This window comes from Clytia hemisphaerica, unplaced genomic scaffold, assembly GCF_902728285.1.
Source record: "Clytia hemisphaerica strain Z4C2 unplaced genomic scaffold, Clytia hemisphaerica genome assembly, whole genome shotgun sequence".
In the NCBI taxonomy this organism is placed as follows: domain Eukaryota; kingdom Metazoa; phylum Cnidaria; class Hydrozoa; order Leptothecata; family Clytiidae; genus Clytia; species Clytia hemisphaerica.
In genome coordinates, this window is record NW_027104420.1 from 478,958 (window position 1) to 506,592 (window position 27,635).

The following is a 27,635-nucleotide window of genomic DNA, read 5'->3' on the forward strand; positions in this document are numbered from 1 at the left end:
ATTGTTAAATCTAATGTCAAAATATCTCTAATGTCAACCTTGAAAGATTTGTTGAATAGTTTTTGGGATAGCCTTTAACCCTAGATAGAGACACAACTAACCAAAAACGCAACATTGCACATTTACCGAAAACATTATTACATAGATTATTAAATTATTTTGATTTTATAGTGCATGTCATTTAAAAATTGCATAATTATTGTTAAAATTGAAATATTTTTTCTGTTACCATTTCAAAAAATTGTCTTTTTAATCTTTTTAACCACCAGACCACATCTTTTGGAAACTCAATATGAATTATGATATAAAACTCACCAAAGGACAAACACTTTCTAACTAGTTGTTGACATATTTTCAACAGTTTGCTAACTAATCTTTCTCAAATAGCCTGTGAAACGTGAACACTTGTAAATGCCTTCCTACTTTGTCAAATTTTGTTAAGCTTACTTTCATTGTTGCCTTATACAAGACAACCTTTTTATTTAGATCAAAAATATTGAAAATTTGAAAAGAAAATCTAAAAATAAATGGTTTGATGAAATTGCATTGGATTGATTTTGCTGGAACAATCTTATGTTATTTTGAAAAGAGTTAAATGATACATGGAAGAGGGTAGTAAGGTACAGGTTGGTAAAATGTCACATAGCTTCAGCCAGGTTTCAGCTCCCCCCAACAAAGTAAGGTCCCCCCAACAACTTAGCTCCCCCCAAAAAATTGCCTTGTGCTAGGTCCCCTAATACTTAGTCAGCAAGATAAACAAAAACAAAAACATTGTTCTCCCGCCCCGTAGAGAGAAGTCAATAAAAAATATATGCGGGTACAGTACTGATAAATGAAAACTAAATTTTACTTGTATTAATATTTATGTTTACAAATCTTTTGCTTTTTATATTTGATTTAATAGTAAGATAAGAGATCTTTTGAAATTAGCTGAACAGCCCCCAAGTCTCAGTCAGATCATCTATGCCCCCCCCCCAACAATCTAGGTCCCCCCAAATATTTTGGTAATTTTAGCCCCCAGGCTCTTTAAAGGCCAAAATATTTCTTAGCCCCCCCCCCAAAAAAAAAGTAAGGGGGGCTGAAGCTATGATGTCATATTTATTTTTGTTATTATTTGCTTTTTCTTAAATGTTTTGTTTTTAAATAAGTTGATATCGTTTGCTAACTCATCAATTTTGCTTTTTCACATTGAATTGACACGAATGTGGAGCAAGATTTGTCAGAAAGAGGGGAATAGAAACAATTTTTTGCTTATTCAGCACAACACAATATAACAATAGGGAACACTGGCCTGATACATTATGAAATAGGAACACTAATATAAAAACCAAAACCTTTAACCATGAACTCTTCTTAGAACTTACTTTAATAATGCTTAAAAATTAAAATGGTATAAGTTCATATAAAGTACTCTAACTGCATCTTTTTAGGAGAAAGTAGATGTATCATTACAGTGGTTGGATTTCATACATGCATTCAAAGATGTTCAATATAATTATACACATAAAAAACAAGACAGGTTTGATCTTCATCTCAATTTTACTTTGAGACTTTGGGAAGGTTTTTAGAAATTATTTTGGAAATATTCAGAATAAACTTTTTCTACTACAAGAGATTGAGGCCTGATACACTATATGTTAGGCTATACAGTTACTCCACCTCGCTAACAAGAGTAACTGTCATTTTACTGTTAAATTTTAACTGAAAATTCGTCTACTATGGAAGAACTGTTTTGATTGTTGTGTTTTTTCACCACTTTACCCCTAACCCAAGCTAACTCATTTAAAGGAAATCATTTAAAATATCTTCTATTATTTGCTATTTTATACCCACTCCTGTGAGCACAAATTTTGGAACAAAATGAAAAATTGTACAGATTGTACACGTAACCCCACGCTACTACTTTATTAAATGTACTCTTCTATGATATATAATCTTTTCCGCCTCTACGCTGACAAAGCTGAAAAAGTTGCTCTTTCTTTTGTGTAAAAATTCTGTGTAAGCAAATCAATAGTAAGAGATACATTATTTAAGTAATTAAGCGTTCGTTCTATGTTACGTATTTTATTTCTCAGAGATTGGTTTCGGTTGAATTCAATTGATATTTTTCTTCTGGGATGTGAGACGTTAGTTGACAATGAGCAGCGAAAATCCAAGGTAAGTAAGTCTGTGGCCGCATTCTTTCTCCCTGGACTGCTCCACTTTTCCTTGATTATCTTCTATTCAATTGCTGACAACCAAAACATGGAGGGTCAAGTACCATTTTGTCCTTAGTACTAAGTCTTTTACATGACTAGGTCGAGGTGACCTTGTGCACCGTAGCCAAATACTCTACCTACCTTTGCACTCTAGTGCAAACTATCGTTCACTTTCGTCCAATTTCTTTTTGGACCTACCCCGGTGGGGTAGAGGTCCTATAAATTAACCGATGTCCGTCCGTCCGTCCGTTCGTTCGTCCGTCCGTCTGTTACCAGCTTTTCTCAGGATTGGCTCATTAGTTTTTTCTGATTTTTGGCACAATGATGCAAAATGGTAATGCCCAAAATGTGACGGAGCCCGATTTTCGAAAAAAAATCATTTCCGGCCGAAAATGCCGGAAATATGCCGGAAAAACCGGTTTTTTGGCATTTTCTCAAGATTTCATCATTAGTTTTTTCAGATTTTTTGCACAAAGATGCGTATTAGCAATGCCTAAAAAACATGGCAGAGTCCGATTTTTGAGAAAAATTCTTTTCCGCCGGCCGAAAATGCCGGAAATATGCCGGAAATCGCCGTTTTTGCAGATTTTCATCGGACTTTTTCCTTATATTTCGTTGTTTTTTTCACACAAAAACATTATTAATAGCAATGTCCACGATCAAGCATGGTTCAATTGTCGATAAAACTGATTTTTGAAGCCGGAACTTTCTAAAAATCGCCGGAACAGCTGATTTTCTCCGGAAAAACGGTATTTCTTGAATTTCTCGAGCTGTACTTTATATTTTTTTATGAAATTTTTCACACTAATGTAAAATGACAATACCTAAAAAGTGACGGAGCCCGATTTTCGAAAAACATTTTTTTCCGGCCGAAAGTGCCGGAAATATGCCGGAAAAACTGGTTTTTTGGCATTTTCTCGAGATTTTATCATTAGTTTTTTCTGATTTTTTGCTCTAAGATGCGTATTAATATTGCCCAAAACATGGCTGAGTTCGATTTTTGAGAAATTTTTTTTTTTCCGGTTGAAAATGCCGGAAATCGCCGTTTTTGCAGATTTTCATTAGATTTTTTCCTTGTATTTCTATGTTTTTGACACAAAAACATTATTGATAACAATGCTCACCATCAAGCATGATTCAATTGTCAATAAAACTGATTTTTGCGACCAGAACTTTCTATTAATTTTTTCCCTACAACCCTTCCCTCTCCCCTTATCAACAATCAATGATGAATTTATTGCTTTATGCATTTTCGCTAAACGCTATGTTTACTGACTGATTTTTTTTCATTTTTCTCCTTGCATTGCTATCTAAGTTTCATCATCAGGTAGGTCCATTCAGCATCTAGCTTGTTTTTTTTTATTTCTTTTATTTTTTATAAAAAAAATACTTATCATTCCACAACTCAGAGTTCAGACTATTTTATTAATTTCCAAGTTTTACTGTCCATAGCTTAATAATATTATCATTTCGATGGTGAATTTGCAACCACTGCTTCTGGAGAAACCATCCATGTTAGAAGACGTTACCATCTGTTTGTTTGATCTCATTCAATTCGAAAGTCATGTCAATTCTAAAACAGCGAATTTTAAGGTATTTTGGTAAAGTATTCTCTTTTTTCACTCAAAGTCACTTTAAATCAAATTTGATAGATTTCATAAACGTGTTTTTTAAGCATCATTTCTATTCCTTTCACTCTAACAAAGGGGTTCACTGTACTTTTTTTACTCAGATATGATTCTTTGCTAAATGAACAAGTTTTTTCTTTAACAGAGACTTTCCACTTTGATTTCTGGCATCATTGGTACAAGCAGAGACAGGTACACTTATTTTTCAGTTGTACAATTTGGTTGATTTGGTAAAATTTGCTAATTTCAATATTTTCATGCCTCTAATTTGAAATAACATTGTGGCTTTTTAGCCGACATTTGAAAAATCTTCTTTATTTTCTATTCATCGATTTTATAGGCTGCAGCTTTTGATACATCCATTGGTTTACAGACTTCTGAAAAATAACCAAGAATTCGTTCAGTTGTAAGGTTCATTTCATAATTGGCATACATGATACTAGAATAGCATATCGAGTGTCTTCCACCGGCATGTATTGACACTGCATAGACTGTGGTTTAGATTATTCTTAACGCAATAAACGTGGTTTTTGTAAATTAGACTGAATGAGATTTTTCTATGCTAAGGCTACCATGAAAATGAGGAAATTATTAAACTAACTATTACTATAATGAGGAAATACTAGGCAAGTTTTCGTCTGCGAAAAACCTTGCTGGTCAACTTTAAGGGAGTTATGACGATTATTTTCACAAAAGTGTTTTGCCGAGGAAAAGTTTTCCCATCTAAGGTATTTCATATCATTATCTCGCATGATAATTGAACTTTCATCATCTTTCTATACTCTTCAGAGAATGCATCGCAAAATGGCTCAAAGAAGTTGGCCAGTCACTTACGAAAGGTTTTCCTAGCAAAAGCAGCCCTGATCCTGCATTAGTAGAAGTCAACTATCTACGATATTTGTTTCAAAGACTCCATAGTAACGAATCACAGATTCTGAAATATGATTGGGTAGAGGAACTCTTGACTTCAAATGTATCTGCCGAAAGTTTGAAATATTTGTTCAGACTCATTGACACAATAGTAATTTTTCATGAAAAGATTGACGAAGAATCCAGTGAAACACCTGAATTAGACGATGACTTTCTTTTTGCATACGGTGAATGGTTGCTGGCGCTGGTAAAAGATTCTGTTGATGATGATTCTAGTTTTGAGTGGCTACTCAAATTCCTATACATGGATTTGACAAGTCGAATTCGGAAAGTTGAATCAATGGAAGGATTTTTAGATCTAGAAAATACTAAAATGGTCATTGAAATCTTATTTGATTATGCGAAAGGTATTTTAAGCAATACTACCATATGTTTTTTGTTTTGCGTAACAATAACCGATACTGCATTTCCACGATATAGACTCGACCTCCAATACACCCCTTCTCACAGACCTACCCTTTCTTACTGGAAAAATTGACTAAAATATCCTCCTCGGTGGAAAATTATCTTCAATTTTTTTACCCACTATCCACGCAACTCCAATAAATGTTCTGACTTGAAAACAAAAGCATCGAAATCTTCAGCCATAAAAGATATGGGAATAACAATCGAGTTTCAGTCTGAGTTATTTTTAGCCCCACTGGCTGAAAAAATGCTATCAGGTTTGTGATAAGGGGATGTTCTAATCGAACTGAAAAGAGTACGGCGGATTACAAACTTGCTAATCTACCAAAATTTGATGTATTAATAATAGAAATTTCACCATTTCGATCTTTTGGCAAGAAAATCGACGCTCTAAAGAGCGGCACATATAAAATCTAGAAAATTTGACTAGCGCCACTGCATTAGTTTAGAAAACTTCCTAACCCTACCTTTCTATGTTATTTTGTTTCAGTTTTTGAAGATGGAATGAAGAGCAAAGTATTGCAAGAGATCTTTAACTTTCTATGTAGTGGACTTGAAACGAACGTGGAAAGAAATATTCTACTTAGTGTCCATTTACCAAATATCACTGCTATGGGTACGTACGTTCACATCACTGATTTTTATATATCCCCGGACCAAGCTATATCCGCCATCTTTGATTGAAGTTTTTATTTTAAGTACCCGCAAAGAAGCCATTGTAGTGTTGTTGTTTTTTTTGTTTTTTTATTGAAACAAAGACACGTGTACACTACTAGTGCAGTCTAAATGTGCCAAAAGTCATTAACATTGTGCACAAAGACGTACAAGCATGAGACTTTGCACAATTGTAGCTTAGGGGTCAAAAATGGATTTAAATCTCAGACCCAAAAAATTGGCACCTGTTTGTGTATTTTACAGACCAGAACAGGTTCCCAGGCTAAAATGAACTCTTTTTTTTCTCCAAAGTATGTCATATTACATACCGTTGGAAAGCATTTTTCATGCTCATTTAGAAAAAACATTACAACCCATATCTGAAAATGAAGCCAAAAAAGTTATTGTGGAAGGCTTTTTGAAAAATGCAGAAAAATAACGTAATTGCTGACGTCATCAAAAACTCCAGGACCACTCAAAGACATTTGTTTTTGTGAAATTCGATAATGCACCTCTCGGGTACTAAATACGATTAATAAGATGCAAACTTATTTTACAATAACTTTTCGAGTATGGTTAGGGTGGGAAATTTTGCCTTAGAAGTGCTTATCATGGGCATGCCCGATGCAACCCATTTAGCCTAAGGCTTGTGAAGGGTCATAAAAACGCGATATTCAATGTCAAGTAAGTCTAACTCTCAACCAAAGCTATCCATTTAGACATTGAAAGGTCCTCTATTTAATTTGATAGAAATAAACTTTTTCGGGGGGTCCTTGAATTTTTGCTGACGTCAGCAATTACGTAATTTTTCTGCGTCTTTTGAAAAGCTTTCCTCAATAACTTTTTTTGGCTTCATTTTCAGATATGGGTTGTACTGTTTTTCTTAATGAGCATGAAAAATGCTTTCCAACGGTATGAAACATGACATACTGGTCGCTATATTAGAATTATTAAAGGAGATTACTGGAGCATTAGGAGGAGTGAGTCTACAGGTAAAATAAACTTCAATGGCTTGCTTAGATGGGTCAGGTTTAAAAGACATCTTCCATCGATGAGCCCAGTCAGTTATCCTGGAGAGATCTCTGTACATCAAGTACATCAAGGCTCAAGAGTTGATCAGTCACAAGAGAGAATAAAGAGGTATCGTCAGCAAAGATCTTGGGTTTTGACTCAAGGTTTTTTGGAAGATCATTAATATAAATCAAGAAAAACAAGAAGCCGAAGCGGCGTGAAGGCCCAGCTGACGTGGCAATAACCAAATGTCGTTTTTATCGGGTAACTTAAGAGAATCAATGTTTGCGGAATCGTATTTTTGCAATTTTAGGGTTTAAAGGAAACATCGAGTCTTAGAATCCTAATGCACATTTTCGGCAGAGATTGAAATACGGAACATTCAAAAAGTTAAAAAAGTTCGAAAATTGGCTGGATGAAAAAAAAGGAAAGAAACCAGCTGGGCTGGAAGGTCAGGGGAAGGTCAGCAATGATAAATGATACGCAATATATGTATATAATAGATTTGCTTTATGTTTTTGTTACTATACACAAACTTCAAATGTCAAATGTTGACCGTCAAAGTTCAGAAATATCCATTTAACCCGTAGCATCATGAAAAACATTCCAAACTTATTCAAATTTACACATGAGCTGTATTTTAGTATCATTTAATGATTACAACATAAGTTTACTTGAAAAAATTCTCTGTCAGGTTTGAAAAATCAACCACCGACCGTTTAGAGCGATAGATCCAAAATTGTCCATTTTCACGGGTTGCACCATGAAAAACATTCCAAACTTATTCAAATTTACACATGAGCTGTATTCTATTATCGTTTAATGAGTTACAGCATAAGTTTACTTGAAAAAATTCTCTGTCAGGTTTGAAAATTCAACCACCGACCGTTTTAGTTTAGAGTAATAAATCCAAAATTGACCATTTTCACGGGTAGCATCATGAAAAACATTCCAAACTTATTCAAATTTACACTTGAGCTGCATTTTAGCATCCTTTAATGAGTTGCAGCATAAATTTACTTGAAAAAAATTCTCTGTCAGGTTTAAAAAATCCAGCCACCGACTGTTTAGAGCGATAAATCCAAAACTGACCATCTTCACGGGTAGCATCATGAAAAACATTCCAAACTTATTCAAATTTACACATTAGCTGCATTCTATTATCGTTTAATGAATTACAACATAAGTTTACTTGAAAAAATTCTCTGTCAGGTTTGAAAAATCCAGCCACCGGCCGTTTAGAGCGATAGATCCAAAATTGTCCATTTTCACGGGTTGCACCATGAAAAACATTCCAAACTTATTCAAATTTACACATGAGCTGTATTTTAGTATCCTTTAATGAGTTGCAGCATAAGTTTACTTGAAAAAATTCTCTGTCAGGTTTGAAAAATCCAACCACCGTCCGTTTTAGTGTAGAGTAATAAATCCAAAATTGACCATTTTCACGGGTAGCATCATGAAAAACATTCCAAACTTATTCAAATTTACACTTGAGCTGCATTTTAGCATCCTTTAATGAGTTGCAGCATAAATTTACTTGAAAAAAATTCTCTGTCAGGTTTAAAAAATCCAGCCACCGACTGTTTAGAGCGATAAATCCAAAACTGACCATCTTCACGGGTAGCATCATGAAAAACATTCCAAACTTATTCAAATTTACACATTAGCTGCATTCTATTATCGTTTAATGAATTACAACATAAGTTTACTTGAAAAAAGTCTCTGTCAAGCTTGAAATATAAAACTCCAACAATCAAATGCTCCCACTTGTCCCTGACCTGACTCCATCCATCTTGATAACCTTAAAAAATACTTTGCCATAAAGAGAATGAAATTTGACTTTACTACCAATTCTATCCAATATATAAGAGTAGGTCAAACATCGTGCGGGTAGGCGAGGCAAAAATTCTAAATCGGCCGCTGGTTTAGCCTGGACTACTGGACTTGTTAATCTATTGCGCGCACAGGCCCCGACAAAACCAAAATCTTTTCGTTCAGTTGCTTTTTAAAGGCCCACTTGCGCTGCGTGGTTGGGCCAACAAGCTTTGAGGTATCCCAGCATTGAATCGCTACCACTCAGATGTTTTCCCATTCAACACAACTCTCTGATGCCTATCGTCAAGAAAGCTGCGAATTAAGGAAAACAACGGTCCAGTCACCCTGTGAGATTTGAGTTTAAAGAGTAAGCCATCATGCCACACCCGATTGAATGCCTTTGAAATATCTAGAAACATCCCCTGGTATCTAGAGAAGGATCTTTTTCAAACCCTGTATAAATATCATGCGTTATGGATAACAACTGAGAAATGCAGGAATCCCCCTCCCGAAAACCAGACTGACAAGGAGAAAATAAGTTATTGTTTTCAAAATACCTGTAAAGTGTATCGTAAATACCTGTAAAGTGTATCGTAAATACACTTTTCATATATTTTTCCAAACACAGGAAGAAGAGACACTGATCTGTAGTTTTTGGCTATGCTCCTGTCTCCCTTTTTATAGACAGGAACCACGTTTCCTTTCTTCCACTGTGATGGGAAGATGCAAGAGTTGATCGAAAGATTGAATATGCTAAGCAAAGGTTTTACTAGAGACTTACCACAGATTCTGACCATACGAGTAGAAATATTATCCCACCCAATAGACTCGATTTTTTCTTCTTCAAAGACAAGATTATTCAGTCTAGAGTTAGTAAGAAATTGTTCAGGTGGCAAATAATTCGAATAGGTGGAAATTTCGGGGTTTTACGTACGTTCAGAAACTGCTTCAGAGTAGACCAGTATTTCTTACTTCCTATGTTTGGACTATTAAAGAGTTGCCAAGACGAGAAAAATAGTTATCCTTGGCAGTCTTGATGGCCACAAACTGCACCTGTCAACCATGTCATCAAGTGTCTAACTATCTGAAAGATTTCCCTATTTTCTCCAACGACGATATATCTTAGCCTTATCCAAAAGCATCTGCTAAAATCTCAGGAGTCATCCATAACGCTTCTTTGTCTCTGATGGTGATAGTAGTGTTTGAAACTTTATCTAACGACAAACGCCACTACATCATTAGTGTACAAGCGAAACTAGATATAGTTCTCTTTCCGTGGGTACCAATTTCAAAAAAACTCCGATGAAATATTTTGCTTGACCGGCATTGAGTAAGTTGGTCCAGGGATATATAAAGGTCAGTGGTTCACATATATTTAAGATGTCGGTCTTAGATGGTCGATCCGGTAGAATTTCAACAAAAGGTGCTCTTTACTTTTTAAACGCCTTTTTCTTCTTTTTTAGGTGTTGAAAAAATGATGGGGTTTTACTATAGTCGTACAAACTTTCGCGAGCAAAAACTTTCGCGATTTTTGCGAATTTTGGCCCTTTTCAAGAATATAAATGTATTTAAAAGTTCTAGGGAGGGCCATTCGCGAAAGTTTATGCTCGCGAAAAATGCTTGACAAAATAGAAAATCTGTAAAACTTCAAACTTTGAATAAAATGTAACATTTATGGCACTTTTTAGGCTGCTAAAAGACTAATAAGTCGAAGGACAAAAGTTTCAAGCCAATCCAAAAAATATTTGTCCTTCTAAGTCATTTTTTTAATGTGAAAATTCTCATCTTTACGTCTTGACTCGCGAAAGTTTAGGCTCGCGAAAAAGATTTTTCCGTCAAATTCGCGAAAGTAAATGTCGTAAATTTCGTGATTTTTCGTCTTCGTGAAAGTTTGTACGCCTAAAGTATTCCTTTCTCTTCCCTTATGAAATTGTAAGGAAAATTCTACTTTCGAATTTTATAGGTTTTGGTTTCAAAGATGGAGAGCTAACTTGTCTTCTATTGCAATATGGAGCGCTTTCGTTTTCTTCCAAACATCAGAAAAATCTTCTTAAATCGAGCTTATCATTTATCAAATCGGTACATAGTTTATTTGAAACTGAGGATAAAATCAGGTAGGTATCAGTTCACATTTATAAAAATATTGTGTCTGAATAGATTCTAGTCTCGTGGTTATTGAATCGTAGCTTCTACATGGAGAAAAAGGAACTTTACCTAAAGCAGCAGCAACAGGGATATCATCTTGCGTTTAAACAGTACGGCTTCCACAAAAAAAGGGATATTTTTTTCTTACAAGTTACACAGAATTAAAGCAATCAACTAATTCCAGATATGTGTTTTAATTAGAAAGAAGCGGCTGTTGGAGAGAAATTACCCGATAGCATAGTTTCATTTTTCGAAAAGTAGAAAACGGTTTAGATGCAAACTTAAAATTCTTTCATTCTATTTTAGAAAGGAGAACGATCTCATCAAGACACGGATGGAGTCAATATCAGTTGTTTTACAAAGCTGCGATCAAATCATTATGAATGTTCTTTCGAAGGATAAAGGGCAATACCTCGAGGCACCAAGACTCACTGAAGTTACCGAAGATGAAAAACTTACATCGAACGTTGAAAGTTTATCGACAAAGATTACAACTGATTCTACAGCTATCACATCGTCACTAGTTAATTCAAATTCTTCAAGTATTACCCATGAATCATCAGCAGATACCCTTAATTCAACACGGGAGATGTATTCAGATTCCAAGGATTACTTAACACTACTCAAACTATTGGTCAATCTTGCTTGTATCATGATCAAGAGAGGAGAAAATATAAATTACTGTTTTGCCAGCATTTTACCAAAGCTGTTTTATCGGTCGGACTTTCCAGTCATACCAGCTCATCTCCCATTAAAATATTTCCCGAGATCGGTAACTAGAAGCACGACGTTACCTTGGAAAGTACCAAAACACATGCTGGCTTTAGATACGTTACGACTATGCGTATTGTGTTATGATCGCCAACTCGGTGGTTCGAATATGGTTTTTCAAATTTGCAGTGTTATGATTCCAAAACTGATCAGAAATTTGGACCGAACAGGGCTGAAAGACGATGTCAAGTTTTCCATACTAAAAGGTTAGTTACTCTGCTAAATTTTTTTATTTTGACTTCTATTGTTTCTTTGAACTTTAGTAGTTATGCTAATTACGAAGCTTGATTCCTTATACAAGGTACAAGTAAGTGAATATAGTAGCCTACTATATTTTGATATTTTGAGGCTAACCTAAGATAGTATCTATCATGTTATTTTCTTGATCACAGACGCAAGGTCAATTAATGGGTCTATTTATATTAAATTTGGTACTCTAAAATGGGGATTCGCCAATAACATCCCTTGATTGATTCATTTCTTAGAGTTTATCGTGTTTTGTAAAGAGCGAATGGAAACCAGTCAGCAACCAAACATAAGCACTCTCGTCACACATGGCTTGGACCTGGTTTCTATGTTGATGCCTGATGAAAAAGCTGAGAAGAAGACGTTGAAACAATTTTTAATTTCTGTTTCACAATCTGTTGAGAAACTCAGTGGATCATCAAGTTTGTTGCTGTTGAAAACCTCATGTGAATTGTTGATGCAACATTTACCTTCAGAGAGTCAACAAATCAAGGTTTGTCGTTTAGTTAACAGTCTTAATATCCAAATACCGTTTTAGTATGATTTGCAATCGATAATTCTCCCATAGCAAACTTTGTTTATGCGAGAATATCTTGATAATCTCAGTCCATTTTTTGTGTTTTATTTCAGAGTTTCTTCCTGTTCCTGGTGAAACGTTGCAACCGTAATGACATCCGAAACGTCTTTCTGATGTCACGTGACTGGCTTGCTCAACAACCATTGGCTCATATCCGACAGCTGATGTACTCGTATTGTGACAAGAAAATCAATGCTAAAGCGTTGCAAACACTTTCAGAGGTATTGTATGGTCGCTTTATAAAAAAATTTATGACGACATTTTAGTACTTTAGGTTTGCTCTTTCCGAGGTCCCACTGCAACGCTAAACCCAGGTTTTTTTTTAGAGGAAATCCGGAGTAGAAGTAGAAGCCCTTTTTCTAGCAATGAAGTATAAGCCCGAAGGGCTAGAAGCGAATCCCCTTGGTAGGATTTGAAGCCAATAAATCATACAAATCATACAAAAGTTGCGTGCCCTAGCGCGCGGCCCGCCTAGTTCTTGCACAAATGCCAGATTGAAGCTAACATATACCGGTAAATTTCGAAAAAATAATTTGAGGCTTCACTTTTTCTTGCCTGAGAAAGGTTAAAGATTCGTTTCTAGCCCTTCCGGCTTAATACTTAATTGACACAGAGGCATTGAGCATCATAGACCTAATGAGACAGTTTATCGATCCCGGCTAATCTGACTACACTGATGGTACCACTACTTAATGTAGTATTGAACCAAGTTGCCAAGTTGATGAGTACCTTTAGCATACCACTTTTCAACTTCGATCAAAGTGACGGATATAGCTTACCTTAAGGGTTTTTGCGGATTTGGCCCGAAACCGCAAAATTTAGTTCCTGCAAAAATTTTGTCGCCCTACGGACCGCAAAAATTAATTCCCGCAAAATTTTTCAAAATTGGTCATCCGCAAAAATAAATTTAACGATAAATAAGCACAACTGCTCTTACTTTCTCTCTTTGAGCCTTTCTTCTGTACTGAACGACTCAAGATCTATTTTTGTTGAAGCTCTTTTGGTGAAATTTAAAAGGAAAATTAATTTTTCATTGAAAACTAACAAGAATTTTAGACCCATTTAATGAATTTCTTTCGAAGCACACTAATCGATGTCTGCCATTCTTGTAAAAACGTATCAACAGAATTTTGGTTCATGAAAATTTTTATTTCATGCTAGCTGACCGCAAAATTTAATTCCCGTAAATATTAAGATAATTTAACGACCGCAAAAATTAATTCCGCAAAAGAAATTTTTTTGATGGTCCGCAAAAGTTAGTTCCCGCAAAAATTAGTTCCCTTAAGATAGTTCAGGGTTTGGAATGCAGGTCAGTGGATTTGGGGCCAACATTTAAATAAAAAAATCAATACTATGATCTTGTGATATTTTTTTATAACAGGTGATGACAACATTAATATCGGTCGAAAACTTGTTAAAGACAGCATATCCACAGCTAAAGGATCATATCTCATTGCTGCCGATTGTTTCAGACTTTGATCATTCTAATACCAAAACACGGAATCAAGCTTTGAAGAAAATTCTCAGAATATCGCTATACCAATCCTTAGTACCAGAGAAGCTGGAGAAATGTTTGGGTGTTGATAGTAGTTCAGTGTTTTGTTTGATGGATGATCTAGAATGTGAATTTCCTGGTGAAATTGCCAGAGATGATGGGACGATGTCTTGGCTTCAGATGTGCACCAGAAGAATTAACCAAATGCAAATTCCAAGGTATTTACTTCAGAGCCAGTGGCGGATCTAAGGGGAGTTCAAAATATATGACGGAAAATGTTTCTTTTATTAATACTCCTTTTAAGACTTTCTGTCATAGTTTTATTTTAGAATTATATCATTTCTTTAGATATATCAAGTTGCAAGAACTCCTAAACGATCTAATGAAAAAGTTCATATCCAAAGATTTGACTGTATCACTGGATAAAATAGAAATATCATATGAATCTGACCAGGATTTGAAAGAACTTCTCAACCAACGTCATCAAATCTTCCAAGACCATATCGACAATCTACCGTGGAATGTTGAGAAACGAAACAATCTAATTGAAAAATATGAGTACCATAACTCGTTTTGGGATACGGAAAATCACCATGAGCTAGAAGTATCAACGGATGGTGAGTTAAACTTGGAAGAGAATCTAAGACAATCGTTGCTATCATGTTATACTGAATATGTAGAGATATTGAATTCGCTGGATATTGCATCGATCGTTGTGGATGGTGAAACAGTCAAATGTAGCGACATCTTTTCGGATGAATTGTCATTGGTGAATTTGAAAGGGCGACGCTCTATTGTGGTAAAGGTGCGACCTTCAACTTTACTCTGCTTTATCGCCTGCACCAGTAACTCGGTTAGACACATTTTTAGGATAGATGTCATCCACGAAATTAAGTCCCCCGTTCTTAGAATATCGTAGTTAAGCTAGACTGGGGTCGTTCAATCAGCTTAAAACAATATATATTGGTGTTATATAATGATATAATAATTGTAAGTAAGTCTGCGACCGCTGTCGGAAGCAACCCGAAGATAGGGGAGGGCGCCACTATTTCTCCCTTAATTGCTCCACTTACCCTTGACTAGAGTCTACTTCTGACTTTGCTTTTTGATGATTTTGTTGGCGCTGAGTCCAGTGAAGTAGACTAGAGGATTTCGCCATCTTGAAATTTTTCACTTTATTCGTTTTTAAAAATTAAATGAAAACAGCAAAACAATAAACTATGTTCAAAAATCCCGTCAAAGTTTATGAAACGATAATACAGAAATGATAATAAAAATACCAAAATTCCCCTCCAAACTTTGAAAACAGTTGATCCCTTGGTTATAGTTTTCAATTTGTTTTTCGCCAAAGGGGACTGGATCTTGTGGTCTGGATTTGGTACCACCAAAAAATCAAGTTGGCCAAATTACACCGGGTCACTTAGCAGCGCTATCCAGTCTATCAAAAAGCTATAAGTGGCCTCCGGGTTACACTTACCCTTGATCCTTCTCTTGATTGCTAAGCATCAATTAGAGAGACATCAAGTACCATTTTTGTAATAAGTACGAAGTCGTTGGTATGACCTGGCTGAGGTTTGAACCCACGACCTCACGCACTACGGTCGCTGATTGTAACGAGATAATTTTGAATCAGTTTGTATAAACATATAGACTACATGTTAGATATCCCTTCACTTTTTTATAATCTGAATTAGTCGTCTAGTATGCTTGACTACTTGGTGTCCTTAGAAATTTGATGCCGTTATGCTATACCCCTTTCACTCATTCATACTACACACTTTTTTCCGACCAATAGACTATCGACAAACAGATTAACGGTATGCGACGAAACTTGTTGGACAAGAAATTCGCTCTTCAAATGCAAGAAGAGAAAATCGAAGAAGACCTAAAGACAATGGCGAGTAAACCAAAAACGAAGCAGCTTTTTCAAATCCAATTACAAACCTCTTTCTTTGATTGTTCCAAATGCTGTGGAGCGAACATTATTGGATGTTATTCGCCCGCTGGTGGTGAACATTGTGAACGACCTCTTGAAATAGGTAAGTTTGTTTGAAAGATTTTATAGTTACGTTCATGAATGAGCGTTTCGTTTTGGACTTTTCATACAAAAGAACGACATTTACGAAATTTATTCTCTTAATCAAGACTTATGTCACCAACCCTTATTGACCAGGCGGAAGTTTTGATTGGGTAAAATCTCAGTCTTAAATCAATTTAAGTAAATTCATTGGTTGATTTGAGCTTCAAATGGTTTTTGGTTCATTCAATGTTCTTTCAATTTTTTGCAGGATTTCGAAATGACAGTGGATTTATCAGTATTTACCATAAAGATGTTGAAATAGAGAATTGTGAATTCTTATTGACCAATCAAGGATTGTTATTGTACAAAGCTTATTCTTCTGGCCATCCCTACGACACATCAGAGGTAAAGTAGCACCCCTGTCTCACAGCCCCGGTGGAACTTTTTTTCTCATCGGGGATAAATTCTATTGAAATACAGATGGGGATAGAAATTCTATTGTTCCAAGGTTAAAAAATTCAGTGGGGATGGTTTTTAAACACTGAATTTCGAATAAGGAAGAAATGAAAGTCAATCTCGCAGTAGGGCTAAAATTCTAGGGTATTTTCCCACCGGGGACGAAATTTTTGCCAAATTTTCCAGTAGGGCTGGGGTCCCAGTGGGTCTATGACACAGGGTTGTAAAGTAATATGTTTCTCTATGATGTTCAGGGGTTTTTAGGCTGGATTTCGCTTCCATTTAAATACACGGTATTTCATATAAAACAATTTTATAAGAATATTATAGTTGTGGCCAAAACCTAAGTACAGATTGAGAACGATTTGGATTTCAAATATGACTAAGAAAATTTTAATCTAAGCTAACAATTTAACATGATAACATATTTTAAGAACATTTTAAGAAATCTTACAGACAAAAACGGATTTTTCTTTCAGTTTATTGCGTTTTAACAAATTTTTATTCACGTGTTCCTAAAAGTCTTTTGAATTGGTTCAAAAATGACCCTAACCTTGAAAAGAATATTCACAGAAAATTTAAATTCATTCTTTGAGTTGTGTTAATAGGGAGGGGATATTTGACGTGTAAAGATTGAAATTTTTCATGAATCTTTAATTTGTTAGAGCTGACGATGATACATAAAGTATCGAAACATATTGTCAAAAATAAAATAAAATGATACCACATTATCGATACAATGTTTTTACCAAGCGGACCTGAAAAAAATGGTGTGTGCAATTTTCCGTAACTGGAAAAAAGTCGAGAGATGCATTTTGATTGTCAATTGTACGACCATTGTACTTGCAATAGCCCGGGACCACTTAATAAAGCTTTTTTTATAGACTGGATTTCGCGATCAAGTGGCCCGGTAATCCGGTAGTATATGGTAATATCCTTTTGCTTAGGCGGTTAAAAGTTCGCCAGATTTTAGTTGTTTTGGAGAGTAAAAATAGGATAAAGCTATGTTTTTATTTGAGAATAAGGTATTGAAAATCTATTATTGATGTTCGTTTCTCATTCTTAATTATATTTTTCAACTCTAAGTAGATTTTTTGTTATTTGGATTTTTAACATTTTCTTACAAAATGGCGACATCATCAAATGCTCCTAGTCTACTTCACTGGACTCAGCGTCCTAAAAAATTATCAAAAAGCAAAGTTCAGCCAGATGAAGACTCTAGTCTATACTTGCAATAATAGTTTGTTATTGCCATTGACTAAAGTTGTGTTTACACTGCAGCCTTAATTCAATGTCATAGTTAATGATGGTTAATGACAGTTAATGATAGTTAACTGGCACACAACGTTGTTTTAACGTTCAAATAACGTTATTTGGACGTTATGAATGTCACGTGGACGTTGATTTGACGTTGTGTGCCGTCTGAGATAGAATCTTTTTTCGGAGTTTCATAAAATATACTGTCTTTACCTTACAGTAAAGACCTTATCCGGCTGCGGTCATAACAAAAACTAAAAGAATACAAAGAGGACTGTAATATGTAATAGTTATCGAATGACTTTGAGTGCAATACGAGAAATATTTTATGAGGATTTTTCCGTAATATTATTTTACTCGGTAAATCACGGAAAAATCTCGGAACGAGTAAAATATCGAGTTTTGTACAAGAAGTCATGTGATAACTCATTTACTGTCCACTCAGAAAATTGTTCTGATAAATTTTCTTTTTGTTTTCGTTTTCAAACTACCTTTTCTGCTGTAGTTTCGAATATTTTTGTTCGGCTTGTTTCATTATTTGGCATAGAAAAAAACTCCAGGCGAGCAAGATTTGAAGATATCGAAGATATCGGGAAAAAAGGCTAAAAACAAGGGTATCGATTTATGAGAGAAGTATGAGAGAAAGGATTTCTTTTACCAAAACATTAAAGTACAAAATCTCTCCTTTATGTTTTCTTTATCTCTATTGTTGTTTTTTTACTTTGGTTTTCCCTTGGCTTTAAACAAGATGCAGAATGCTTCAACCCCACAATATTTTCAAGATCCATAGTGTACAGAGGGGTCTGAACATTCCCCCCCTCCAATTTTTATTTAACCCCCCTATATGTATTTCCCCCCTATCTTAAAGAAATTTCAAACCCGCGCTATTTACAGCAGCAGTCCACCAGTTATTCAAAACCAAAAACATTGAAATTTTTCCCCCCTATTTTTACTTGACCCCCCCCAAATCTCAAACACCCCATTTTATTCGGAAAATCTCCTATCCCCCTATAAAGCAATTTTGGAAAAGTAAAAAAAGTAAAAAAGGGGGTTCACACAAAGATTTTCTGCGTGTGTATCATCGTTGAGAAAGGTGGAGAAAGTGAAAGAAAATAGTGAAAATGCCTCGTTTGAACTGTTGCAGCTCATCTCGATTCACAGATGATAGAATGTATTTACAGGGATGCCTAACCTTGTAAGTGCTTTTTACATAATGATTTCCTGATGCATAAAATCGTTTTGTGTCTCTATTCCCCGGGGGGGGTACTAGGATTGATGGGTGTCGGGTATGTGCGTGCCAGACATCTGGACCCTTACCCTTAGAGAGACTGAATTTTGGTGAAAAGGTGACCCTTAGAGAGACTCAGTGTAGAAAAACCCAACCCTTAGAGAGACTTTTTCACAAAAAATTTCTATAATGGGCCAAAGAAATTCGATTTTTAAAAGAATTTTTCCAATTTTCGAAAAATTTCTCTAATTTTTGAAAAATTTTCTCACTTTTTTTAAAAATGTTCTCACTTTTTTGACTTTTCACTTTTCTTTGACCCGAGTTTGTGAAAAAACCGACCCTTAGAGAGACTGATTTTGACTTTTGTTGTTTTGGTAACCCTTAGAGAGACTTTGGGAGGGTGAAAAACCCTACCCTTAAGGCACGCACATACCCAGCACCGATTTTTGCCTAAGTACCCCCCCCGGGCTCTATTCATTACAATCAATTTAATACTCTCGTTTTTCTCTTTTTTTGACATTTTTTTTTTAAATTGACTTTACTCAAAAAGTAATACACCAAATTTTAAGTTAGGCTTTCCTCTGAATGATTCTTTGAAAAACCTTAAGTTTATTTCTGGCACACCTGGTGATGCAAATAAGCATATTTATAATCATACTTTCTAATGCGCTTCAAGAGAACAAAGATGTTCAAGAGAGATTAATTGCAAAGAAACAAAAGCCTGCATTTCATATAAACATACAGCCCTTTTTACAAATATTTCATTAGAATTCGTTTAAGTGTAGATCTTAAGTCGATGATGGCGCAGATAGGAGTTGCTTTCAGCTACAAGCAATGGCTCAAAAAACGTCAAATAACTACCAAATTATTTTACTTTATTGCTCTTATCCTTGGAATTGAGTATACTCATTTACATTTGCAACTTTGCTCGTTTACTTAAAAGATTTCCTTCAAGTCAAAAATAATTCGTTGAATATCTTTTATAGTTGCATTTCTAGAATATACATCCTGTCTATGATTATATCATCAGTTTTCGTTGGAAAGATATTTGACAGAACTCGGCGAACGCGTCTGATATTCAGTTTCGTCTTAACGCTGGTGACTATTGGCAATGTCCTGTATACGATACCGATTTCGCCTTATTTGTTATTATTTGGAAGATTACTGTCCGGTTTAGGGGATTGTCTTCGAGCAATCATTGTGGCTGAAGTTGCCCGCTCTTTCGCACCGGACGAAGTCGTCTCACAAATATCCGCTGTGTCTTGTACATATGTTGTGGGATTTACTCTTGGACCATGTATAAATTCAGCTTTTGTTAGAGCAGATTTTTGGTTTTTGGGTGTGCATGTAGAATACTCAAACGGAGCTAGTTTAGTGACCTGCTTTCTTTACATGATTGCCTTCTTTTTATCGTTGTTTTTTGTCAGTGATTTATCGAGAGAATTTGACTTAAAAGAAGCTTTAAAAAGCTTTTCAGCAGAAGAATTGGAAGAAGTTTCGTTGGATTCAGAGCAAAAACTCATCACCAATGAACGTTTTGAATCAGCTCAAGAAGAGCAGTCAACTCCTATGATCAAGAATAAGTCATCATTTACAAACTTGGATATAAATCTTATTTATCTGACAAATGGAACCATATGCTTGTTATTTCTCCTTATATGCATTTTCAAACCACCCAAAACTGATAAGATGATTTACTTAGGTTATGCTGCTTTTCCATCAATCATGATTATATTCGGAGCATTCTTTTTCTTTAAGTTTGACACTTGGCATATAATATGGTTGGATGCCTTTTTATGGTTTGTTACATGTCCCTGTTTAGGCATTGTTCTTCTAGCAGAGGAGCTGTTTCTGATCAACATCCTGGCCAAAATGGTACCATCTCGAGCTCAATCTATTTCAGAAGGAATACGTCAAGCATCTGCACGCCTTGGAAGCGCCCTAGGTCTGTTTACCGCCGCCTTCACCTTTCAGCACTTGAATTATTTTTGTCCATTAGTATTTTTTATATGTATTTTATTAATGTTGTTTTTGATCATTAGAAGAAGGCAGTTTTATGAGCCATTACCAATATTTTAATTGAAAAACTTTGAGTAGGGTATTCTTGCATATTGTTGTTTTTCTTGAAGGGGATATTTTAATTCTTGGCCAGGGAAAGTTGCATGACCTTCGCAATCACGCACTCACGAAAAGTCTTCCATTTTGAAATTTGGGAAAACAAAACAACTACAAGCTAGATTTTGCAGGCAGAACCGGCAACACGAAAACATAGCGATTAGCATTAGCGATTTTCAATTGCTTTTTTATATCTTTTTAAATTTGGTTATTAGAATTCTGTGAAAGTACTTAACAATTACTGACAATTACACTCTTTTTTTATAAGAAAGAGTAAAATTTTTTCGAGGCTCGGCTGTTCTTATTTTTTGCACTTTGAGCAGCCTCGTATTGTTCTTGTCCTGTTCTTATTTTTAAGGTAGTAAAGTTTAGGTAGATTTCGGCAATTTCAGGCTCAGCATTTCTCATATTGTTTTTTGTTTTTGTTTTTGTTTTTCTAATCAAATTGTTTTTATATAAAAAGAGAATGTATTTAAACTTGCTTACATTGGTTTTTCATTACTGTTGCTCTGTATTCCCTTTAGGAGAAATCAGCTCATTTTTTGATCAAATCTTTCCCATTTTTTTTCATTCTATAGATTTGGATCGAGTTTTTCCTTGAAATAATTGAACGAAAAGAATTGTTGCCAGCTATCATTTTACCTTATCACTTCCCGAACAAAGCATCATGGGAAAGATTACGTCATTTCGTTTCGCCAAATATCGTTGGTAAGTTGTATATTATTTTTCACAGTTTACACGTACATGCGAGGGGTAAATCACTTGAAGAAAAGTGTACGATACCTTTGACTTTTTTTGACTTTTTTGATTTTTTTGACTTTTTATTTTTTATTTTTTGTATAGGTGTACGATAGTTTTTCCAGTGATTTACCCCTCGCGTGCGTGGGGTGTTATCGTCCGTAAACAATCGATTTTCCTTTTTTCCATGTCAACCTTCTCTGGCTTTAAACTCAGTACATAGAAATTCCTTTGTCACCGAGGTTTTCAACTTGAATTAGCCTATTTCACATAGGATTTGTGTTTATTACATGATTTCTTTTCTACCTCATACCTACAATAATCAACTTTTTATAATTGAGTACTCTATTTCCGAATTAAGATTAATATTTACAAAGACAACAACAATAGAAAAGAGATCTTGAATTCTCAATCCAATTGAATGATGACGAAATTTCAACGTCTTCCTTGAAGGGAAATGTCCATAAATGCATTTTCCTCTGTAAATTGAATAGAAAATAGTTTGTGACAGTTGCACGAATCCTATGAAATAGTTTGTGACAGTTGCACGAATCCTATGAAATAGTTTGTGACAGTTGCACGAATCCTATGAAATAGGCTTAGTGGTATACTTAAAACTATCAGTATTTTGTCATCAAATCTCTGTGAAATACAATTGTTCTTATTACTATGTAATCCTTCTTCTTAAACGTTTAGGGAGTTTCATTTCGTGTGATTACGACTACAGTACGGAATGGCGTACGTATTACGATTCACGTCCCGAAACGTTCGGAAATGGGAAAGATATTTACTTGACAAAGGGTTTCATGAACAGAGAACGAAAAGCCAGTTTCTCATTTCAACGACAAATCTCCATCAATACGGACAAAGATCTTGGTGGAATACTTTCGGAAAGGATCATGTCAAAATTAGTGAATGATAAAGAGTTACAAGCTTTCAGGTTAGTTCAAATCTAGCAAAAGTTCTGTTTAGGTTTAAGAAATATTGAGTGTGGGATAAAAATTCATTGATTTCACGAGATTGCTTAGTACTCGATCGACTTCGATGAATTTATAGGTGATTCAAACAAAACGGCCAAATAGCCTCTTTAGGTTTAATTTTACGTTGTATTATTCAAGCACAATTAACCATCAATTAAACCTAGTGACTGAAACAAGCTTATATTTATAGGCTAGCAGGAGTTTCTTTTTTTGGACCTACCTCTGGGTACCCCGGTGGAGGTTCTATAAATTAACCCATGTCCGTCCGTTCGTTCGTTCGTCCGTCCGTCTGTTACCAGCTTTTCTCAGGATTGGCTCATTAGTTTTTTCTGATTTTTTGCACAATGATGCAAAATGACAATGCCCAGAACGTGACGGAGCCCGATTTTTGAGAAAAAATTTATTTGGGCAAATTTGGGCCAAAAACAGCTTAAAAGGTTTTTTGGGCCTGAATGGTTTAAGTGATTTTCGTATTTGGGGAAATTCCTTTTTACCATTTTACATTATTCAACACACAAGCTTTATTTTTCCATTCTGAATTTTTTTACAATTATTGTCACTTTTTTCTTATTTTCATCTGATGTTAATCATTAGGTAGGTCCATTCAGCATGTTGCTTGTTCTCCTTTTATTCAGGTTTCTTGGCAAGCAATTTGTGTTGTTATTGAATCATCTTCTTGAATGTGGTGGATGGGAGATTGGATTACTTTCTGATCAATTTCATTTCGATCGATGGAAAGAAAGAAATTCTTCAACGGTATGATATACTTAATACTTTTTCTTTTGTTATAACAATTTTATAAGAACAATTAGGCTCAAAAATGCTTATTACACAAACTTGAGCCTTGAATGGCAAATTGTAGAAATAGGGAACAAAGAATGGCATGCTTTTTATGAATAAAGAAATGGACGAGAACAAAGTGCATCAAAAAGTAAGAACAGCCGAACCAACACATGAGAGAAGCAGCCGATTCTTTAAAGGCACTATTAACAATTAAGCAACAGCGCATGTTTTGCTAGATTTGATTGAAGTTTCAAATCGCGATCAAACAATGATGATAATCTCTGCATTTACAATATTTCTATTTTAGAATTTTACATCAAAGGATGACGTCATCAATGCATTAAACCATTTCTTGTTGGTCACAGTGAAAGAGTACATCAGCTCCTTGGATTTCGAAAAGATGTTATTTCTCCAGAAAAGACAGTTTCATCAACTTCGATCAATGCTGATGAAAAATTCGAAAACTGTGAAGCTCATTTTCGACGAAGTACCCTCGTATCTTTTTAAAATGAATACAGCTATTCAAAGGTAGATAACCAACTGACTTATAGCCTGAAAAAATATGCTCAAATATTCACAACACCGCTTATTCAGTGACCCAGTGGAAGCATAGTCTAGTCATGGCCGTAGCCTTGAAAAAATAATATACGGCTGAAATTTATAACAGAGGCTCATAATGGGTCCTAGATTCACCAGAAAAAAATCCGCAGTCGAACCCCTTTTTGGTCATTTTATGCCAACGTTAATTTTCAGTAGAAAGTTCAAAAATAAATTTCAGCTTATTCTACGAAAAGATTCTAGGACAATTGCTCCCTGTGACAATTGCCCCCCGGATAATTACCCCCCGGACAATTACCCCTAGGACAATTGCCCCTTAGACAATTACCCCTAGGACAATTGCCCCTCAGACAATTACCCCCAGGACAAATGCCCCCCCCCATAAAAAAAATAAATTCCCAAACAATTACCTTCGAGACAATTCTTGATCGTTACAGTTATGTAGTCCTTTTTGCTACTTCTCTCATTATTCTTTAAAACTGCATTTAAGAATGCTGTATGAAAGGATGTTGTTAATAGTATGATTTTTCCAAAAGCCACTTTTTATTTGAACCGCTAATTTACAGGAGAAAATAGTCTGCATCAACTGTAAAACAAACATGTGTGACCAAAAATTAATTTTCATTCACAAAACTTCCAAATATCTTCAAAAAAAATCTATTTATAGATATTTATAAAGATATTTTGGTTTTAAGATCTTAAGATCAATCATTTTTTTCCGAGTCAGATTTGACGAGTCACTAAAATTTGAAACCAAAATATCTCGTGAGGTGGCCATTCAAACCCTATAAACCATTCTATTTTTAGTTAGTAAGAACAGAACAATCAAGCCCCCCATGCCACATAGATTCTTTTATCTTTTAAAACAATCTCGTGATTTTAAAAACTTTAATTTGACTTGATTTTTCAGTCATCTTTCATACGTTCGGATGGACTCATTATCAGATGCAATGCAAGATGAAGTGATGTATTGGATCTTCGAGAATGAGGATCGAGTGTGGAGATTCCGTGGTGGTCGAGATTTTGAAACCATCTCACAATTCCTGAGTTTTTTACCAAGACATAGTGGAGAAAAAAGGTGTGAGCCTTTTCATAATATATAAACTCTTTTAAAAAATAAAACTCTGCTAAAAACTAAGATCAACAAAAATTAAACCTACAAATTAATGTTCGAATCTGATTATCCGTAAGAGTCTCTGTAAAATGAGCTCTCATAAACTTGGTATTGCTGTATATTTCTGTTCTAAAACATTGGTTTTGGTTTTAAACCTATCATATCATATCATATTTTTCTTTTTTTTTCTTTTTAGATGTTTTCCAGGTGTTTTGATCTATCTCCATCAAGACAATCCGTTGTTAAACACGGACACTATTCAGGTCAGTTTCGTCGTGTTCGGGTTGTCGTCCCAAGATCCGGGGGTACTAGGTTTGCGAAATGACGGGGAAAGGGTGCCACCTGATTTTTGAAAATCGGAAATTTTAAGGTCTACAATAGAGGAGAAAAATCTAAATTTTGTGAATTTTGGGACCCTTACCGGGACTTTTTTTCTTAAAAAATAGCTTTTTTAGGTAAAAATATTGGATTATTTGGTCTTTTTGAAACTTTTTACGACCCTATGGAGGGACTTTGAAGGTCCAAAAAGAGCCTAAGATTTAGGATAGGATTCAAAATGGGTATACTGTATACAACGTATTAGGTTGAGACATTAAACCATTTAAAACTGCTCAAAAATATACAGATCCCGACTGGCTTACATAGCTGATGCCAGAACCTTTAGAAGCCTTTATACTTCACGATTCCATAATTCTACTCCGGTAAAATATATTTTCTGTAGAATTATTGAACATAGAACTACTTTTTATATTTTCATTTCTAAATAAATTCAAATGCCATCGTTTCTTAGATTTCGAACATCGTTGGATATGCCATTGGCGAGTACGTGGCTGAAAATGATGATGAGGATGAAAAGGAAAATGTAAATCAGAAAGTGATAGATGAAGATGTGTATGAAATTGTCACCGCATGGATACACCCAAAGTATGTAAATTTCCCTTTCCATTTTTTCCTTATGTGTTTTCAAGGCTTTGTAATAAAAAGGCTGTTTAAAGAGGCTTTCCAACAATATCTTTTGAAACAGATTTTTGACGTTTTTTTAACGTGAAGAATTAAATAAATTACTAACTAACTAATTTGAATCTTAAACGTGTAACCGGACAGAATAGTAAGAGATTTTGATCTGTGACCCTAAATAATTTTTGTCCAACTCAAAACTTCTTGACTTCTAGCAATTGAAAATATGATTTTTACGTATAAAGAACCAATTTTTCGATATCAAAATAATATCGACTTGGAAAAATTAGTTGAACATAAAGGCTATAATCAGGACCATAAGAATTTTACATGTCAAAAATCGCAGACTATATGCTTATCATATAAGTAATTTACATTGGCATTTCTCCAATATTACAGCTATCGTGGATTGGCCCTCAGCACCGAAGTATACCTTCAAATCTTCCGAAATACCACTTCCAATTACGTCATATTCGATTTATTACGTCATCGTATAGAACATGTCATCAAATCTTCCAAAGTTTTAAAAATGCTTGCAAAAGGATTGACAAATTGTTTCACTGTAGAAAAATCTTATGAGGTGAATACTGCAAATGGTTTGGAACGATTTGAAAAAGTTACGGTATCGAGGTATCCAGTTGCGTTGGTATTGCAAATGAGTGATTTTTGGGTTGCTAATAAATTGTTTGCTTTGAGTATTTTCGTGTTGTTGATTAGTTTCCTATTTTATCTTATTTTGTCAATTTTGTATTGAGGGGGGGCGTACGGGGTTTAGTGGGGTCGTTTAGCATAATTTACGGGAAAACAATAAGATCTAGCTGAAACTTTCTCCAGACCTTCTCTATAGGATGGTTATGCCTCAGGAAAAATTTCCCTAAAATCCCACTGGTGGAACATCCCTTTTTTGGGACATTTCTTTTTTCCCCAGGCAAAATCCTAATGGCGAAATTTTTTGAAAATTTCAAACTCATTTTCAGACATTATCAAGTATACCATTCGAAAGCTCTCGAAAAACTATATAGAAGACTTTTAAACGGGTATAGCCGATTTCATTACCTAACTCAAGATAATTTACGCAGAAGATGCTATTTATGGTCAATTTTGACCAAAGTGTGGTGAAAAGTGGAACTTCCGCATGAAATATCTCGAGTTAGGTAAGGAAATCAGCTATGGCCGTTTAAAAGTCTTCTATATAGTTTTTCGAGAGCTTTCGAATGGTATACATGATGTTGTCTGGAAATAAGTTTGAAATTTTCAAAAAATTTCGCCCTTAGGATTTTGCCTGGGGAAAATAGAAATGTCCCAAAAAAGGGATGTTCCACCATTGGGATTTTAGGGGAATTTTTCCTGAGGTATAAGCATCCTATAGAGAAGGTCTGGAGAAAGTTTCAGCTAGATCTTATTTTTTTCCTACAAACAGCCTGTATTTTTGTAACACGACCACACTAGTTTGCAATTTCCGAAATACCACATAATTTAGCCAAAATTTCCGAAATTCAGTAAAAAAATACTTGCAATTCCGATACCAATTTTTTGGGTATTTTTCCTCGT

General features: G+C 35.0%; 1 protein-coding gene across 2 annotated transcripts; it reads left to right on the plus strand.

Moving 5' to 3' along the window:
• The first annotated feature begins 484 nt into the window (after window positions 1-484).
• LOC136820296 (uncharacterized) lies at window positions 485-26,862 on the plus strand. 2 transcript variants are annotated; one of them, XM_067076488.1, is made up of 24 exons: window positions 485-626; window positions 1,431-1,519; window positions 2,076-2,157; window positions 3,651-3,791; window positions 3,972-4,018; window positions 4,167-4,232; window positions 4,616-5,103; window positions 5,652-5,777; window positions 10,608-10,758; window positions 11,096-11,766; window positions 12,046-12,299; window positions 12,437-12,604; window positions 13,765-14,096; window positions 14,227-14,683; window positions 15,674-15,917; window positions 16,167-16,303; window positions 21,533-21,662; window positions 22,389-22,632; window positions 23,308-23,428; window positions 23,763-23,983; window positions 24,924-25,091; window positions 25,324-25,390; window positions 25,918-26,051; window positions 26,484-26,862. In XM_067076488.1, the coding sequence occupies exons 1-24, from the start codon at window positions 603-605 to the stop codon at window positions 26,836-26,838; spliced, it is 4,917 nt and encodes a 1,638-aa protein (XP_066932589.1). In that variant the 5' UTR covers window positions 485-602; the 3' UTR covers window positions 26,839-26,862. The 2 variants fall into 2 exon arrangements, with proteins under 2 accessions (XP_066932589.1, XP_066932590.1); XM_067076489.1 differs by having other exon boundaries at window positions 515-620.
• Window positions 26,863-27,635: the final 773 nt, after the last annotated feature.